The sequence below is a fragment of the Plectrocnemia conspersa genome, unplaced genomic scaffold (genome assembly GCF_051122295.1).
Source record: "Plectrocnemia conspersa isolate PC_06_02 unplaced genomic scaffold, ASM5112229v1 ptg000003l, whole genome shotgun sequence".
Lineage (NCBI taxonomy): Eukaryota > Metazoa > Arthropoda > Insecta > Trichoptera > Polycentropodidae > Plectrocnemia > Plectrocnemia conspersa.
In genome coordinates, this window is record NW_028277167.1 from 15,872,045 (window position 1) to 15,890,690 (window position 18,646).

Consider the following 18,646-nt stretch of genomic DNA (forward strand, 5'->3'; position numbering starts at 1 on the left):
GGAGACATAAAACTCAAAGAAATAACCTATTATGTTATTTATTGGAGTCTCGTTTATTGTTTTTATTTGCCTAAATTGATAACTTTTCTTGTGGCTCTTCTGCATTTGATATAACCCACAGCTTTAAAACGAGTTTTTAAAAATAAAATTTGAATATACGTAATGAAAAATGTTAAATAGTACTCATAAAATTTAATAATATATAGTATTATTATTCCCTTTTTTAATTAAGGATGTTTTCAATATATAATATTTAATACTAGATTTTCTGTTAAATTGTGACTGTGGAATTCACTGGAAAATTATGACCCGGTGTTCTTTAGAACTTGTAAATCTGCATTCATGCCAAGTGACGCGCAAATACTAATTAAAAACCGCAGTAATATTTAACAAAACCACAGCAAATGATCCAGTCAACTGGTCGAGAGGTTAAGGATAGGCGGTTAAGGTGGTTCACGAGCAATTCTTGTGCAGCTTAACTATCACAAATTAACTATTATTAAACCATTGGTTTGAACACATAACTCTGAAAAATAGAATAAATGAAAAATAGGCTTACAAAAAAAATACATTTATTTATATAATTAATATATAAATTTTATCGACTCACTCTTCATTAAATAAATATTTATAAATGTAACAAAAATATGTACATATATACACACAGATTTAACGAACTATCAGGCTGGCCTATGAGACACTCCACAAACATATTTATGAATGTGTTATGTATATGTACATAAAATTATTTACAAGAAAAATGGCAATAAGTGTACATATACTATATATAAAATGTTTCATTTATCACCCTGATCATTTTAAACTAATATATTTAATATATTTAATGGTAAAATGATATATAATAAAAAATCATAAACAAAAATGCAAAATCCTGCAAAAATGCACATAAATTGCATGAACAAAATTGTTAAGAAGATTATTTAAAAAAGATCATAGATGTCACTAAGAATTAACATGATTGCGTATAAAAATGGCAGTTATGACTCAATCATTGATTCATAAAAGTCTGATTAACGGACAACTAAGAAACACGTGTGTCAGTACATAAAATTGACAATAATCTGATCTATAAATACATACATATCATATTTATAACAAAGTTCTAAATAATATATAATAAACTTTCAACTTACACTTAGAAGATTCATTGTACAAACTAAGGCACGATTTTTTTATCATTAAGGTTTTTAAATATGTTTAACAGTCTTTTGCATAGTTATCTCACTCAACCGAATACGTCAATTACTACTACCTTTGCGACGATACATTATGCGGGTCTATTCAATACTGGGATATTCACTAGCTAGACAAGGAACTGGCGTCGACTGTGTCAGGTATGATCAATTCTGCCTGATCGAGGTCAGAATGAATCGGAATCATCAGTTTCTCTTCAACGCTGTCGTTGTCTGAATCTGATGAGACGGATTGCGTCGAGGTGGCGGCTTCCTGTAAAGCAGATTCAAAAATTAGGTCAAGTGAACGATGTTTCGATTAGTTATTATAGCAGATATTTTAAAGCCATCTGAGAAGAGAATTTAAAATTAAAACATATAAATCGTAATAGAAACTTGAAGCACTGTCTTAAGAACTACATGATGTAATATAGCAATATAAAAAATGCACCAAAATGGAGCAGTGTGATTTTATCCTTATTCGAATAATAAAGTGAGCTTATCTAAATTATTAAACGAATGAAAGTTCAGTACCAGCAGAGTATGGAGTTCCAAAATAGTATTTAAGTCCAATACATCAAAAATATATGTTAAGAATAAAATTGTATTGCTTATACGATATATTCCTCAAAAATCTGCTCGTTATCCATTTTTATGGTTATACTTATAAATAGTTTTGGAACAAATATAATGATTCAATCTAATCTATATGATAAAGATATTCTAGTAAAGGTTCTCAGCACTACATTAAATGATGATCTATTGAAAATATTACATTATTTTTCTTTCTCGTGTGTGTCTTTATGTGTTTTGAAAGATGATCGCTCCGCATGAACTTCTTATAGCACTCTGGACATTCGAATCGCTTTTCACCTGTGTGCGTCCGCCTATGCCTTTGAAGTTCATCAGATCTCGTAAACCTACAACAACAACCATCGATCAATGTAACGATCACACCGTCACCGTAACTTATTTACAATATAAAAATCAATTAAGTACCTCTTTCCACAAAATAGCCAATTGCAAATGAAAGGTCTCTCTCCTGTGTGCCACCTGAGATGCGCCCGCAGATGCGAAGTTTTACCGTAAATTTTGTTACAACCCGACACATGACATACGTGCTGTCTCCTGCGATTGCCTAATTCCCTGTAGATATAAAAAGTATTATAAATAGTAAATTATATAATATCTGGAGAAAAGCTATTAATGGTTTTGAGTAAAATAATAAATATTTTATTAATGGTTTTGAACTTTGCTAAATATATTTAGGGATAAAAATTATAATTTTGAATTTTGAGCAAGGGATGTTTTAAAACCCATAATTCAATCAAGTGTTGAATTAATAATAAAAAATTGTAGAATATATTTATTCCATTGAAAACTTTTCTACAACCATTCAGTATTGTCAAACACCAAAATAGAATTCCCACAGACTAATATTTATTTTATATTATAATCACGTCTTTCCAATTTTATGTTTGTTTATTTATAACAATAATACAGACAACATAAAAATTCATTATTATTATAAAATGTATCTTATTTACAAGTTTAACGTAACCATTACGATTAGGATTGTTTTTGTAAAATTGTTTAATTGCGAAACTAGACAAATGTTATATATAAAATTTCATTGAAGTTTCTCTAAGTGCGATTTTATTACACATGAAATTTCCCTTTTTGTAATTGTTTATTATCAATTTTGATATGAATAATACTTTTTTAAATAAATTAATTCTTATGAATAAGGTATATATTTTTTGGGTAGTAAATTTAGTAATTCTTACTACTTTTATGAACAGATACGATTTAAGATTTAACGAATGTAACATACTTTTCTCCCAACGCACAGTTGGGGCACGTACACGGAACCCGCACAAGTCTCTTCTTATTGTTAGTAATGTTTGACGAAATCGATACGTGAGTCTGAGCCGACGAATGGTGCTCAGGAGAAGCTGTCGTCTGAGCTTCCCCATTGCCTGACGTTGTCGTTCCCGCCGCCGCCACTGTAGTTAGTCCATTGCCAACTAGATGCCATTTGTTGGGATCTTGTGGGTCCTGCTGTATCTGCTGCCCTAAATATAATCAAATCAAAAGATGTAATGGTACAAACACACCTCGCAGTCCTTTCTTAACCCTTTGAGTAGTGAGTTAATTTATACACACTTGTTAATTTGTTAGTATACACCTGGGAGTGAGCTAATTTTACTTTTTTCCATAACTATTTATATTATTTATTTTATTTTACTTTATAATGCAACTATAGTAAAACTTTGGAAAAAATCAGCGATTTAATATTTTCTATTATTAAATTTCGTGAATTTCTTTTACATACTATTTATTTATTTGGCTTTTGATATATTTTTTATAACATTAAATTTCGTGAATTTATTTTATTTACATAGTATTTATATTATTTATTTGGCTTTTGATATATTTTTTATAACATTTTTTTATAAATTAATATAAAATATTTATTTCCTACTCTTTAATTTAATTGTATTATTTTGTAAATCATTTATATTAAACCATATTGAAAATTTTATTATATAAATATGTTTTTTATTTATTATTTCTTTAGTTATATATGTAAATATATAACTATCTGGGGTAAACAAATATTCAGGTTTTATGTATTATTAATGAGAACTCATTGGTTTGTCCATTTCATAAATATGATCTCTAAGTCCAAATAAGTCAAGACCAGTGAGCCGGGCATGTAATTCAAATAAGCAATGATATATTGTTTGAATACAGGAATGTCATTTGGGGGGCATTTGCTTGAATTTGGCAAGAAAAATACATATGATTTAAAGAAATACTATGAATCTTAATGAAATGAAAATATTAAAAAAATGACCACTGGCTGGCCAACTTTTACCCCTCCCCTGGAAAAAGCTGAAAGAATGTCCCAGGTTCTAAACCAGAAATTCTAAAGTTACCCGTCAAAAAAATGTAAGGAAAAACAATCTCGAGTCTATCCTGAAAATATTTTTTGAAATATGTCATTTCAGTAAAATCATATCGGAATACATTTTCACTGGTGGATATATATTTTTACCAGTGAAAATATAATTTATCTGGCAGGTCCTAGAAAAATTATACGATTTCAACTATTCCATATACGTAGCATAATTTATTTACATGTAATGTACAAGTTCACATTGGATGTGTATTTTTCAGTGAGTTATATTTTCACTAGTGAATTCCAAATACATTTTCACCAGTAGATATATATTTCTACAAGCGAAAATATAATTTATCCGATAGGCACTAGCGAAATTATATGCTGCTCTAAAATATTTATGGAAATCTATTTGATAGTTGCGAAATGTCCATTTTCTGTTCAAACCCAAACCTAGCCTAAGTTCTAAAAGTAATTCTAGTTTTTCAAAATACAAAATAAGCCAACTCATCTCTCAGGTGAAAATATGCAGAAGAAAAAGCACAGACACGTCACATCTCGCATATTGCTCCATAGTTTATCTGCATTATGTTTTAAAAATATAATAGCTATCCTTACTGATATAATTATGGACTTCTGATATGAGAGTATTGGTCGAAGTATATTTAAACCGAATTTTGGTCAATAGGAGAGTGCAAAAACAATTATCACTTCTCAGAAGTCAAAAATTCACGTCAAAAGCAATAAAATCGTGTAGGGCGTGCGGTCCACACACCGTTATTTATCACTCACTCTAAACACTTAACACGCAAGCGAGCGAAAGGGAAGGTATCTCACCGCACACGCCTGGTACTTTATTTGTATAAACTAGATTTTATTTTGTTCTTATAAAAAATTTAATTTTCAAATATTTTTTTAAAATATATTTATAAAATCAATATATGTCAAAAAATATGCTCGACATTCTTAGAAAACACCGCCTAATTTCACTTGGCACTAAAAGGGTTAAATATCCCCTTACATACACAGCTTTAAATAAGTGTTTATACATACAGCAGTTGCATAAGAAAAAAACTATAAAAGGATAATTATAACAATGCTTTTATACGCAGCTGCCTAGCCACAATGAAAATAAAACAGCCAGACTCTGGAACCAAACGTTAAGTTTGGAATTCAACTCAATTATCGTTCATTCTCGCCCTTGCCTTTAAACCAAACCAGTCAACAAAGAGACTCCAATGTTTAAGCTAGTCTTGGAAGTTTTTGCCATTCCTAGACACTTTACTGCAGTCTTCATCACTAGACATACAACAGATGTATATAAAACAGTAGCCACAAACAAGAAAATAGCTGACACTGTCTTTGACTTAATTGCGAATGATAATAACTATGTTTTTGTTTACATTTTATCTTCATACACATTTTTATTTACACCAACTTTAAGGCACTTGTCAAATTGACGGGTTCGTGATTTGATTTGTATTAGACAGTATTTTTTCTGGATTTTTAGAATATCTTAACTATATGAATGTGTTTCTTAATAGACTATAATCATAGATTTCCCACTGCAGATCCACATGAATGAATATGTACTGTTTTGCTACCAGTTGATTAACAATATTATAAAAATGGATATTGCTGCATTGAGAATATTAAGTATCTAAACCAGGCATCGACAATATATGACCAGTGGGTCACCAATTTAATGTATTACTATTATTTTCTATAAAAATCATTTACATTAAATTTTAAAAAAATTTAAAAAAATATTTTAAAACATATTTATTATTTCTTCAGTTATATATGTGAAAAATAACTACTTGGAGTACCTCAAAACAGTGAGAGATCGATTACCATACATGTACGGCGATTCCACTCAAAGGGTTAATATTCGTATTTTGGTTGATTTTGACCCGCAACCAAAAAAGCTTGCCGATGCCCGATCTAAACTTATGGGTTTAACAGCCATTCAACCATATGAGATCATACAATGTATGTTTAATTTTTTGCCTTTTAAATTTTGGTAAATTTTCAATATCATACACATATATTAATTTAATGTTTGAGAAATGTAATTATGAAATAAAAAATATTTTTAACGCTAAATGAAAGATAATAATTATGAAACAATAATCACAATTAGCATACCGATAATGTTATTTTGTTGCTGTTGTTGTTGTTGTTGTTGTTGTTGTTGCTGCTGCTGCTGTTGCTGCTGATGCATAGCTGTTAACTGTCCTAACTGCTGTAGCTGTCCCAATCCTTGCAGCTGCGACAGCGCATTGGCCGGTATTACTTGAACGTTTCCCAGGCCGGGTATATTTTGAATCGGTATCGATTGTAACGAGGGCACCTGTAACAGTCGTTATTATTATAAATATAAAATACCAGTCATGTTATTCAAATCAATCGAACATCAAGCCAAAATAATTTATGTAGTAACATAACCTCAAACTTTGCATATTGCACAAAATAAAATTGTTATAAAAAACAAATTATTTATAAGCAAAATAAAATGTCATTAAACAGCTAACATTACATATATTGCGGTAAATAATATATTCAATACAAAAGTAATAACCTTGAAAGCAACAAAGTAAGCCTTCTATACCCAAACAAACTCAAGCTGAGGTATACAATAGTGTTGCCATAATAAAATAATATTCAACACAAGTGCGAATAATATAATGTAATAAAAAAAGGATTTTATAAATCAATGAACATAAATTATAAAATCAAATTAAAACATAAATTGTTGAAAATGTGCAATAATGATCAATAATCGATTATTCTACATAATCTTTTCCTAGAATTTTAAGTATGGTGACTTAAATGCCCGAGTGGCTTGAGTTTTCTGGAAAACAAATATTGCAGTGGTTTCCTATTGCCTTCTATATGTTATCCAGTTGCTTGGGTTTGCACTGTTTCAATAAATTTGATTCGTAGAGCTGATTTTAAATACTGAATCTATCCCTATCTACAAACATAATTTTTTAAATTAAAAAAATAAAAACCTTATGTTCGAGCGAATTCATAAAATGTTATCCTCATATCACTGTCTATATCCATTATGCATAGTTAACACTAGGCAATGGCATTTTACCGTCGGCTATAAAAAATGGGCATACTAAATAGCACTTTTAAAAATTAATACTAACATCATACACACGTTTTTGGTGTAACTTTTACAGTAACTGTGTGCAAAAATAAAACATTTTCTGAGAATTGATATCTTTCACCACATTGAAATATAAATTTTACCAATAATATTAATTTTGATCTGACTTGTAAGACATAGGGGTAGTTGTTAAGATTTATAAATTGAATTGAAGCAGTTTTTGTTGCACCAATGAAAAAACGTCCCTGTTTTAATAGTGGAAATTATTTTATATTTAAATTATATTACCAGATCGAGAGTCAAACCTAACAACATTCTTATAGCATAACAAGAGATTTTTATAAGCCCGTGTAATTGGCAACTCTTACTCTTTTAAAAAATATAAATTATACTCATTATTAATAATAAAAAATAAATGTGCATCAGAATCAAAAACTTCGCCAATAAATACAATCTTAATAAAATCTAATTAATTTTAAAAAGAATCATAAATTTATTCCACTTTATCAAAAAGTGGATACCTGTATGATATTGCCCGCACGAACGTTCGAGGCGTTAGTCGGAATAACTGTTAAGTGGGGCCCGTTGGGGGCTGAAGAAATATTAATAGATTGTCCCTGCTGAGCGGTTGCACCGTCACCGATCGACGTAGCCACTTGATTTGTCGACGGAACCGCCTGTTATATATTTTTCATAATCCAGGTGTATGCATGAACAGACATCAAGTTGCAAAGTTTATTTTATTGCGGCTTATTATTGACTAAAAGCTCCCCACGTTGATCAAAAAATGTCAATATGGTATACCAAATCTTTTGTTTACAAAGCAACTATCCCTTTCCTAAAATCTAAACATTGATGTACCATGCCAACCTTTTGATCAACGTGATAAGGAAATACAAACCGACCTGAAGTGTTATTGTGGCCGGTGCCGGAGATGCTCCACCTACCCCAACGGTACCCTGTTGACCCCCATTCCCGCTCTGCAACCCCGTGATTGTTAGTAACAATGAGATTTTAGTACATATTCTAGCGCTGTTGCTTTTAAAATGCATCAAACCGCTCGATGGATTTAGAAGCATCACCATGCAAAGCTTAAAATTTAATTAACGCGAACGACGCTCACCTGAAGGTTAGCTAAAGCTGATAGGTTTATTTGCTGTATTTGGCCAGACGGCGTGATCACGTTTGCTAACTGCTGTTGAGGCTGCATCTGTGAAGAAACAAATTATTAGCAGGATGTGGTTTATACATTTCAATGAATCTTAATTTATATAAAAAAACGTAGAAAGTACGACAAACAGCTCTATAACTGGATTTATATTACTGTGCAATAAATACCATAACCAAATGATAGTTACAATAATATATCTTAACAATTGTATAATATAAACAAAGGGTAACTCGCAAGAACGACAACACAAAATAAACCCTTATAATGTCCAGAGAAAAAAACCGTCCTGTAGACATCAACAATGTATTACTTTTTCTTAGCACATAGTGTTAAATAGCAATAAGCTTTTCGAGAATTGTCAGTTAAAACCGCTGACCTATTCGATTTACATTCAGCGACCGAGTTGTACAATATTACATTATATTTTACCTGTGCCAATTGCGGTATGATCTGCATTTGAGACGGTACCATCTGAGGTTGCGGTTGAGGTTGAGCGAAAGCTTGTATCGGAAAGTGCACGGTTTGGTAGATAGTTTGACCGTTTGACGTCGATATTGGAACTTGGACTGGTATGCTAGCCTGTTGTAAAAGTCCACCGGCCGAGACCTGAACGAGACCGGGTCCTCCAGCATTTTGACCGGCTCCGCTGCCTCTTAACTGTACACTTTGTCCTGTATGAAAAAGTAAACATTAAAATTTAAAAAGAAACAATTAACATAATTAATTCATTATTTATAAATAGAATCTTATGAATAGAAAATATTGGTGGAACTTAAAAAAAAAACATCAAAACCATCACCGTCAAAAGCGAGGGATTCTTATAATCTAATGTTAAGACTATTTTTATCCTATTTACCATGTCGTCGATCAATGACAAGGTATTAAACTATCGAAGAGTATTTTAAAATAATTAATAGTTTAATACCCTGCATGCGTTTTTACGAATATACTTGATCATGTCACAAACCTGGTGTTGAAGCATTATTCAAAGCTGGCTTCTTTTCCGTTTTGTTTGGAGCGTTTTCCTTGGTAGTCTGCGAAGCCGTCACCGCGCTACCCTGGTTGGCACTTACGTTAGCCGACGAGTTATTAGTCGTCGCCTGGTTAGACGGAGCGCTTGTGGGAACGGTTAGGTTCGCAGCGGGATAAGCAAGCATATGGTTGGAGGTGTTATTAGACGCTTGACTGGTCGGAATTGAAAAAGGAAATGACAACGTGGCTTGGTTGGTGGCCGAGCCCAGCGGATTCCCTCCCAAGCTCGACAGCGGTATACTTATGTTAGTTCCGGGTATCGTGACCGTCACTTGCGATTCCATCGCTGTTGTTAGACACATACCATCATACCACATAGAGCGGGAAAATGAAAAAAAAGGAAAAAGAAAAAGAAAATAAAATTATTATTACATTAAAAAAAGATATAACCACTTCATGCTTTTGAACGAGATAAACTTGCGCCGCGTGGCACATAGGCTCATTTGCATGTTTCGACTTGTCCGCATTACATACAATAAACAAACGAAACACACTCGCCAGTAGCCACTTGACGCTTGGTAGATTAATACATATCGCTTCTTCTGCTTTACCTTATTTACGTGTTTAATTTTCAACTATTTTTATTTTTAAATTATGTAAAAACTTGTAATATAAAACAAAATAACTGATGCTTTTGGTTAAAAAAACCTGAGCATGAAGTGGTTAAAGGAGACGAAAATAAAATGACAAAAGCACGCGACAAGACGATGGATTGTGAACAAAGCAAAAAAAAACATTATGGTAAAAAAATCCAAACCGCGCGTATTAATTGTTAAATTTTAAATGTTTCGAATGGAAAATTAAAGTATGGTTATTGTGCAATTTGAAAGAGCTTTGAATATATTTACCGGTTGGCAAGTGGACCAAATTTTGAAGAAGACCGGCTGGTAACACGGTTGGTGTTCTTATTAATTGACCTCCGACCATTCCCACTCCACCCATTCCGACGTTCTACAAAAAAATATGCACATTGTAAAATTACAATCGTTTTTCTGAAAATATGTATCTTTTTAAAATTTTCATTTTTAAATATGCATTAAAAATAATTATTACTTCTTTGACATTTTGTTTTTGGGGCTGTTTCAAAAAAAGATAAATATATTATATATAAATAGCTTTCTATTTTCACAGAATGTCTGCGACGAATTTCTAGGTTTTATACAAGATAATGGATGAAGACGAAGCTACTGCACATTTTCTAGAGAAAAAATTAAGAAAAATATTCTGGCAGCATATTAAAATTAAACGTTGCTCCAAAACAACTAAAAATGTTTGATAAAACATACCTGATTCATTGAAGCCGGTATCAATAACGCTTCCTGGCCATCGATTGTCACAGTTTGCATTCCTTGAACACCCTGCATCGTCTGCATCCCCTGACCGCCTTGGACGATGCAAGAGCCATACAATCCAGGTTGCTATATTACAAATGCAGTCCATATTAGATCAACATCCATTTCGTAATATTTTTTTTTAAATATTCACCTGTAGAAGTTGCGGATGAACTGGATGCACCGAAACCATCTGCGGCTGCATCTGAGCAAACGTCACCTGTTGAGGTTTTCCTGACGATGGATTCGTAGACGCTGTCGACGTACCGGTTTGCGACACTGCTCCGCCTTCAACTCCTCCGGGATAAACGGCGTTAGGCATTTGTTGCAAGGAGATCACCTAAGTTGATATATCAATTATTACACAAAAAATAAGCTTAATTTATTGATCGCGCAAGAACGGCGCTTACTTGAGGATGTTGGGATTGCGGCGATACTGACTGCAATTGAGCTACACTCGCAATAGCAGCGTTCAGCTCATTCCCCTATAAGAAAAATTACAGAGTAAATAGCTTGTTTTTAATTTAATTAAATACAACAATCATTTAGACTTACCGTGAGGCCTTGCGCCTGGAGTTGATGCACAAGAGCGGCGCTGATGACTCGCACCTGTTGTTGCGGCTGCGATAGCTGCACCAACTGGGGACCCTGTCCGTGGATGGACAACGGCTGCATCTGCAAGGCCCCATCTCCCATTTGTTGCATTTGTTGAGCTGATTTAAACAATACCGTTAATTATATGACACAAACTGGTTTATGAGACAAATTTAGTTATGGTTTTGATATGTACATGTGATGGCATATTGAACGGCCTCTTTATTATCCTCCAAATTTGTTTCCTGCTGCTGTTGCTGTTGTTGCTGTTGTTGCGATTGTTGTTGCTGTTGTTGCTGCTGCTGCTGTTGTTGTTGATGCTGCTGGTGCTGCTGCTGCTGTTGTTGCGCTCCATTTCCTGGTCCCATTTGCGCGCCACCGGGACCGATCTTGCTGCAAGTCGCTGCCAAGAGCGCGAGCGGCGTGGGTGTCGAATTACTCTCCTGAAAACAGCAGAGATACAAAATTATAATACGAGCACAACAGTTTCAGCGCCTCCAATCGGTATTGTTAAACACACAATCAGCGCAATGTTATCTTCCATACGTTACACGTATACATAAACCATATCACTATCGGGAACATAGTTTGCAACTGCTCATTTGAGCGAGTGAGTGAGCACTTCCGTTGACATAACAAGGCATATGAATTTAACTTGAACACATATCATATATTCATAGCTTCGAGAAAATTGCAACATAAACATGGAAAAGGTAATTTTATACGTAGTGAAAATACGTAGTGATATTGACATCATCAATCATTCCAGGTCTTAATAGGAAAAATGAGAGTGCAAATTTATATGAAAAAAGCAGTATATGCTAGATTTTTTTCAATTATTAATAAAGTTAAGACTTGACACCAGCAGCGTCTGCAACGACAGTTGACTATATCGATCTATAGTTTAGTATATCTGAGGATCTTAAAATAAGATATATCGATGTCTTAGTGCGCAGATGTTTCATGTCAACTTTTCTTCGGTTTAGACTTAATGATACAAAAATATTTTACAGCACCTTTCAGTTAGGGCGCCAGTCTACTACACGCTGGAGGCCCGTTATTCCAATGTGGGAGAGTAATATAACTCATTACAAGAGGAAGGGACTCTCGGGGGTTACATCAGAGGACAGTGTTGACGTCCCTCTTGAAGTTGTCAGTCCTTCGAGACACGTGGGCGTTCCTAGGGGGGGGGGGAGCTATGACGATGACAATAATGCAAGCTAACAAGAGCCCGCTCATACACTCGGAGAATATACTAAGTAAACTCTTAAAAATAAATAGTGCTACGAGGTCCGGACTACTCTCTGGGCGTAAAGATCCAGATGCCCACCCGATGGGATGGACTTGTATGGCCCCAATACTAATGGGATGGCGCGAATGCTTGTGTTCGTGCCAGTACTCGCATGGTACCGAAACTTAAGCTGAAACCCAGTGTGTCTTGTGCCTAAGTGCTTTTGTTTGGATCTAGCACAAGGGCTGCACGAGCGCAAGCAGTGCTTTTGAAAAGGATGCAAAGTAGTCACAAATGCTTAGTGACATACAACTTTTGTGAGAACTCAGCGAATCATATCCCAACGCTCCTAAAAAAAGACGCTGGGATGTACAGATAATAACCAAATATCTTCTTATAAATCTTAAGAACCTTTTCTGAACTTTTTCGACTAAAAGGAAATATTTGGTTATTCGAGAATTCCAAATTATAGATCCTGATTCAAGAATACTAAAAACTAGTGTCATAGGCAGTGAATAACTAACGGATGGACAGAGTGAAGTGCGCTCTTCATAACAAAACCAAGCATCTTGGAAGATTATTCAGATGTCATTTAGGTGTAGAGAACCTCCACTTGCTTTCAAAAGTGATTCCGAGATCTTTAGTGGAAGGAAGCAAACGAGATTGAGAAAAAGCTGAAATGATATCTCTGATTCTAAACCAGAAATTCTTGATTCTAATTCAGAAATTCTTTTATCCACAAATAAAATCTAAAAAAACAGTCTCGAATCTATTCAGAAAATATTTTTTTAAATATGTCATTTCAGTGACATCAAATCGGAATGCATTTTCACCGGTATATATATATTTTTAACAGTGAAAATATAATTTATTTAATAGGCGTTAGTAAAATATATGATTTAACTTTTCCATACGTAATAATATGTACATTTACATACTTATCATTATTTATTTACATGCGATGTACAAATGTTATAGAGAATGTGTATTTTTAAGAGAAGATATATTTTCAATAGTGAAGTCCAAATACATTTTCACCAGTAGATACATATTTTTACTAGCGAAAATATAATTTAACTGATGTAGTTGACAAAATGCGTTGATTTTGTGAGTTGTAGTTTTCATTAGGTCAAGTCTAAAATACAGACAGACGTCACATCTCGCATGTTGCTACATAGTTTGTATACTGTATTAAAAATATGATAGCTATCCTTACTGATATTACTAATGACTTTTGATATGAGTGTTGGTCAAAGTGTATTCAAAGCGAATTTTGGTCAATAGGAGGGCGCAAAAACAATTATCCCTTCTCAGAAGCCAAAAATCCACATCAAAAGCAATAAAATCACACGATTTTATTGCTTTAGATGTGGATTTTTGGCTTCTGAGAAGGGATAATTTTATCGTTTTTCTTTTTGCGCTCTCCTATTGGTCAAAATTCGGTTTATATGCCTCACTCGATTCTCACTTATTGTTATATAGTCTTAATATGAACACTAGATAACTGAGCGTTTCCACTGGCACGATTTTATAGCTTTTGATATGGATTCTAAATAGGGACTCCCTTGAATCTGGCCAGAAAAATGTATGTCATTTAATGAAATACTATAAATCTTAACACCGATGGGTCGTTTCTTCAATGTGTGATGTGCAAAAACAGGCAGTTATGCGAGAACTTTGCGCAAAAAACAAAAATGTATCAAATGTTCTGAATTGTATTCATGCACATGTTAAAATTACTTTATCAGTGGTTTTCAATCTGTGGGTTACATAAAAGCAAAATTAAAATCATGAAATTTGTTTTATTTTAGTTTAAAAAAATATCTTGAAACTCGATATAAATAAAATAAAAGAAATAATGCTTATTTAGAGCATTAGTTGACAAAATGCATTGCTTTTGTGATATAAATGCAATGTGTCACATGTAATTATGAATTTTTAATTTTTTAATGCATTTCTCTGAACAAGCAATAAAACAAGTGGTTCCGAATAAAATTTGGTTATAAGACTAAGGGCACCACCGAACTATCATATATAAAATTATATTTAAGTCTTCTATAGAAGTCATCAAGTACATCGCCAGTACCAGTACTCGTTGGGTACCTAAAAGTGCCATAAACCTAGCAATACGGTTATTTAGTATAATTTAAGGTTGTAAATCACTTGAAGTTATTGAACCATAATATTTTTTAAAATATAGCATGAATAGGTGCCCCCAGCATATTAACAAAAAAATATCAAACAAGGTTCTTTAATGGTCTCTCACATGGAAGTTAAAATATTTTTTTTGTTAAAGTATAAACATTGACTCATAGATGGCAGCACAAAAACGCTTTAATTACCGAGTGTTAATGAAATCGAAATATTAAAAAAACGACCATCAAAAGCTGAAATGACATTCCTAAGTAAATATATGTTACACAATTTTGTAACACTGTTATTATAACTGAAACATAAAATAATACAGAATTATATATTGCTGTTAAAATCATTATTCTGTATTCCTGTGTACATACGAATATATCGGAAGGTCGATCGAGACTTCAACCGCGTATCCGGACATCGTCTAGCTGATAAAAACAATATCATAAATAATGTTCCCACACAAATTTTATATAAATGTACATATTGAACGTCTTTGAAAGCGGGTCCATCGAGTCCAAAGGGACATTGTAAGCGATCGGATGCTACGATTTGAAATCCAATTTGAACTGGAACAAATCAAATCCTAGGAACTAAGTAAACTTAGTCGGTCATACTTTGAAGTAGACAAGTCGTAGTACATGCATTTAGTAACTACTTATAGAAGCCGATATACACACAGGGCAAATGACATAAGACGATTATGGTATTGCTGTACGAGCGTTGTACGTCCGGGCGGTATCATAACGGCTGCGAGATCCTTTATGAGGATACAACGAAAGAAAAGTTCTACGCACATATGCAAACAAAGGTTTGGTGTTTTGTATCGAGTTGGTGAATGTCACCCGAAAATGCGTTTTAAGAATAAATTCAAATAAATAATGAAATATTTAAAGAAATGAATTTTTGAATTTGAATTATTGGCGCGCGGTCGAGGCCCCGCCCTCGACCGCGGACCCTCCCACCGGGGGAGGGCCCCGCGGGCGGAGGACCGGATTTTCGCGACGCCCTCGGGGGGTAGCCTCGAGGCGAGGGCGAGGGCGGAGGCGCGAGACCGCGGGGCCGTCGACGCTTACGCATTCGCCTCCACTCGAAACGTCACGAAGCAGCACCTTGGCGGGCCTGGCGTCGCGGGGCTCTCGCGCCGCAGCGGGGTAGTCGAGCTCGCCGCTCATAGCGCTGCGCTGGCGGTCGGCGCCCCCATGACGCGGATCTAACGGCGGACGACGGCGGACTGACGCTAGCGAGCGCCGCGCGGCCGCCCAACTCCCCCCACCTTGTTCTCGTTCGGAGGCAGCGGCAGCGACGGCGGCGACTGCGAAGGCGAAGGCAGAACAGCGGCGTAGCATCCGAGGTCAGCGGTCCGGCGGCGGTCCCGCGGCGCGGCGTCTCCCCCGGGAGCGGCGTCGGGAGTGGCGCCGCAGGGGGAGGGCCTCGACGCTTATCCGCCCCGAGACGCGGTCGACGACGCGCGCCGACGCCAGATACTCCCAACTTATTCTACCAACGTTGATCGTTAGCTCTAGATAGCATTAAAAATATATCAAGTGGGTGCCGCACATACTAAAATACATACGTTAGAAAGTGATTATTTTGCGATAACACACAAAATTGTTTAAGCATTTCTACAACTTATTACAAGTCTTCAACAACCGAAAAAGTGCATCTTGAAATGTTAACTTCAAATATCCAGAACTTATTAATTAATTTTGCAAAAATATGTCAATTTTAATTGTGTATATTTCAAATAATACAGTTAATTATTAGCTGACACAAATTTAATTGTATTATTTTTTATTTCAGATTCTAAAAGCTTACAATTTTTTCATTGTTTATTAATAATATTCTCTAAGAGCTAGAGTAGCTAATTGTTAGAAAATATTTAATACCTTACATGTACGAGCTAACTACATTTTAATTAATCATGACAATATTATTCTGTAAGATTATCAAAATCTATGAAAACCTATTCTGTGATGATAGATCGGAATTAAAATTAAACATATTGATTCAAATCAAGTTTCCTATGATGGCAGCACTGTAAATCAGACAGCTGTCAATAATCACGCGCGTTCAAAGTGTAAAATGCTAATTTGCATCAACACATTTACGAAACGACTCGCTTAACCACCGCTCAACTCGTTAAAATTATTCAATTGTTCTACAGAAATAACAATTCTGTATGAACTGTGTATCGAATACTACGTCCTGCTGAGTCTACGTCCTGAACAATTCGCAACGTAGTAAAAAAATGAAAAAAAATATGGCCAAAGACCCGGAATTGTCGCTTTATCGGCGTTCGCAGCTTTTGAGCTTTTCTTATGGCTCACTTTGGCATATTTTGCATCTGGACCTAAGTTCTTCAAGCTTCAGTTCTTGTGTTATTTGCATTTTATGTGAGTGTGAGTTTGCACTCAGACCCACATAAAATGCAAATAACACAAGAACTGAAGCCCAGAGACCATGGATCACTCGTACTTTATTCTTGTGTAGGGCTTCACACTCGCCAGAGCCGGCACTTGGTATATAAAAACAAGTGATTCTATCAACGTTTGTTATACACTGCAAATTTGATTATTAATTTTATTATTTAAAACAAGATTATACAGAGAAACGTGCGTTCGCTGTTATTTCGTATTACAAAAATAATTATTTTATAGTGGCCACTCAACATTTATTTTGCTTCCAATTGCCATTAAGTGCTATTAAGAAACTGGTTGTGCCCTCAAAAAAGTTTGAATTTATTACATGTAATTGATTTTAATATAAAATGCACGACGATATTTTTTGTTGTATTATACAAGCATTCGTAATAAATAATTTACTGAAATATCGACGAATAAAAAATAAATTTATCTGATTTTGGTTGTTATTTGTAGACATTATACTTTACCATTCTTTAATTCAGGTTTAAAATCAGCTTTCTTTCATTAAACAGTTAATCTTCTGGAAAGATTATATAGATTAATGATTATGTGAAATCATAATCACTATCATTTTCGCTAAAATTATTTTTAATTTCCAGTTCAACTTCAGGATTAAGTTTACTTTTTTATTGTAATTTACTTTTTTTTCTACGGCCAAATCTTTACAAGTATTTTTTAGAGGTATTACATATATTGATTATAATTTCATTGCATTAAAAATAATGAAAAAGTAGTGAAAAATCCTGTTTTTTCCGACTAGAAATAGTATAATGATGTTTGAAAGCAATTTACAGCAACAATAAAATATTAAAAAAAAAAAACACAGAACATAAAAATATTGACTAAATAGTTATGGAGACACTATGGGTCGAATTTATTGCTCCATTCGTAGTTGTGTGGACGAGAAAGAATATATGGGCTAAGAATTGTGTAGAAATTAGTTTACACGCAATATCCGTCACGGCCCGCTTTTTAGCGAGATGCGCCAGCCCTGTCGCGCGATCGATGGCACCATTCCCTATTCGGAGGGGACGACTTGCCCCAAAAACTAGCTCTCGCCCCTGTTCTGTACAAAAAGGGCGCGGTCACAAATGCGTACATCGTGCAGCTGGACTGATGATTATCTATCGCATATTTCAAAAGCGTTAAAAAGAACGCCACGCCAACTCTTTCTCTTTCAAATGGCGCGAAACCAACGTCTTATGACCAAATGATTTGAATTTTTTTTATTATTCACTTGCTTATATACTACATACTGATTGTCAGTGATATTATTTAGTCGAAAATAAATAGTTATGGCAAAATGTATATATTATAATCTATAGTAACAACGCAGCTGTCTTCTGTATTTAAAGTTATCGACAAACAAGTCGAAATAATTAATTTTGATGACTATAGGAAATGTAAAAGTGATATTTTTATGGGAGGAAATGTCTTCAGAGGAGTCGTTATAATAGACAAGCACCCTCTATGCCGCCCATATGGCCGCCCCCCTCGAGACTG

The 18,646-nt window shown here is 34.2% G+C and overlaps 1 protein-coding gene and 2 long non-coding RNA genes across 7 annotated transcripts in view; 2 read left to right on the forward strand and 1 right to left on the reverse strand.

The window, feature by feature from the left end:
• The window catches only part of LOC148236750 (uncharacterized), a 55,445-nt gene extending 44,806 nt beyond the window's left edge, over positions 1-10,639 (forward strand). The window contains exon 2 of the long non-coding RNA XR_015809199.1: positions 10,551-10,639. This is a non-coding gene — a long non-coding RNA (uncharacterized LOC148236750). The remainder of the gene's footprint in view (positions 1-10,550) is intronic.
• On the reverse strand, positions 556-16,131 carry LOC148236751 (uncharacterized). Of its 5 annotated transcripts, XM_088183654.1 has the most exons (15): positions 15,830-15,963; positions 11,541-11,787; positions 11,306-11,463; positions 11,161-11,235; positions 10,905-11,090; positions 10,706-10,837; positions 10,268-10,370; positions 9,355-9,705; positions 8,817-9,058; positions 8,340-8,426; positions 6,247-6,451; positions 3,028-3,268; positions 2,193-2,339; positions 1,969-2,113; positions 556-1,467 (listed from the first exon to the last, which is right to left on the reverse strand). In XM_088183654.1, the coding sequence occupies exons 1-15, from the start codon at positions 15,890-15,892 to the stop codon at positions 1,321-1,323; spliced, it is 2,529 nt and encodes an 842-aa protein (XP_088039780.1). In that variant the 5' UTR covers positions 15,893-15,963; the 3' UTR covers positions 556-1,320. The 5 variants fall into 5 exon arrangements, 3 of the variants coding, with proteins under 3 accessions (XP_088039780.1, XP_088039781.1, XP_088039782.1); XM_088183655.1 differs by lacking the exon at positions 9,355-9,705 and having other exon boundaries at positions 15,830-16,131; XM_088183656.1 differs by lacking the exons at positions 9,355-9,705; positions 15,830-15,963 and adding an exon at positions 15,994-16,127.
• On the forward strand, positions 15,697-17,575 carry LOC148236752 (uncharacterized). Its single transcript, XR_015809198.1, has 2 exons — positions 15,697-16,690; positions 16,754-17,575. It is a non-coding gene; the product is annotated as an uncharacterized LOC148236752 (long non-coding RNA).
• Positions 17,576-18,646: the final 1,071 nt, after the last annotated feature.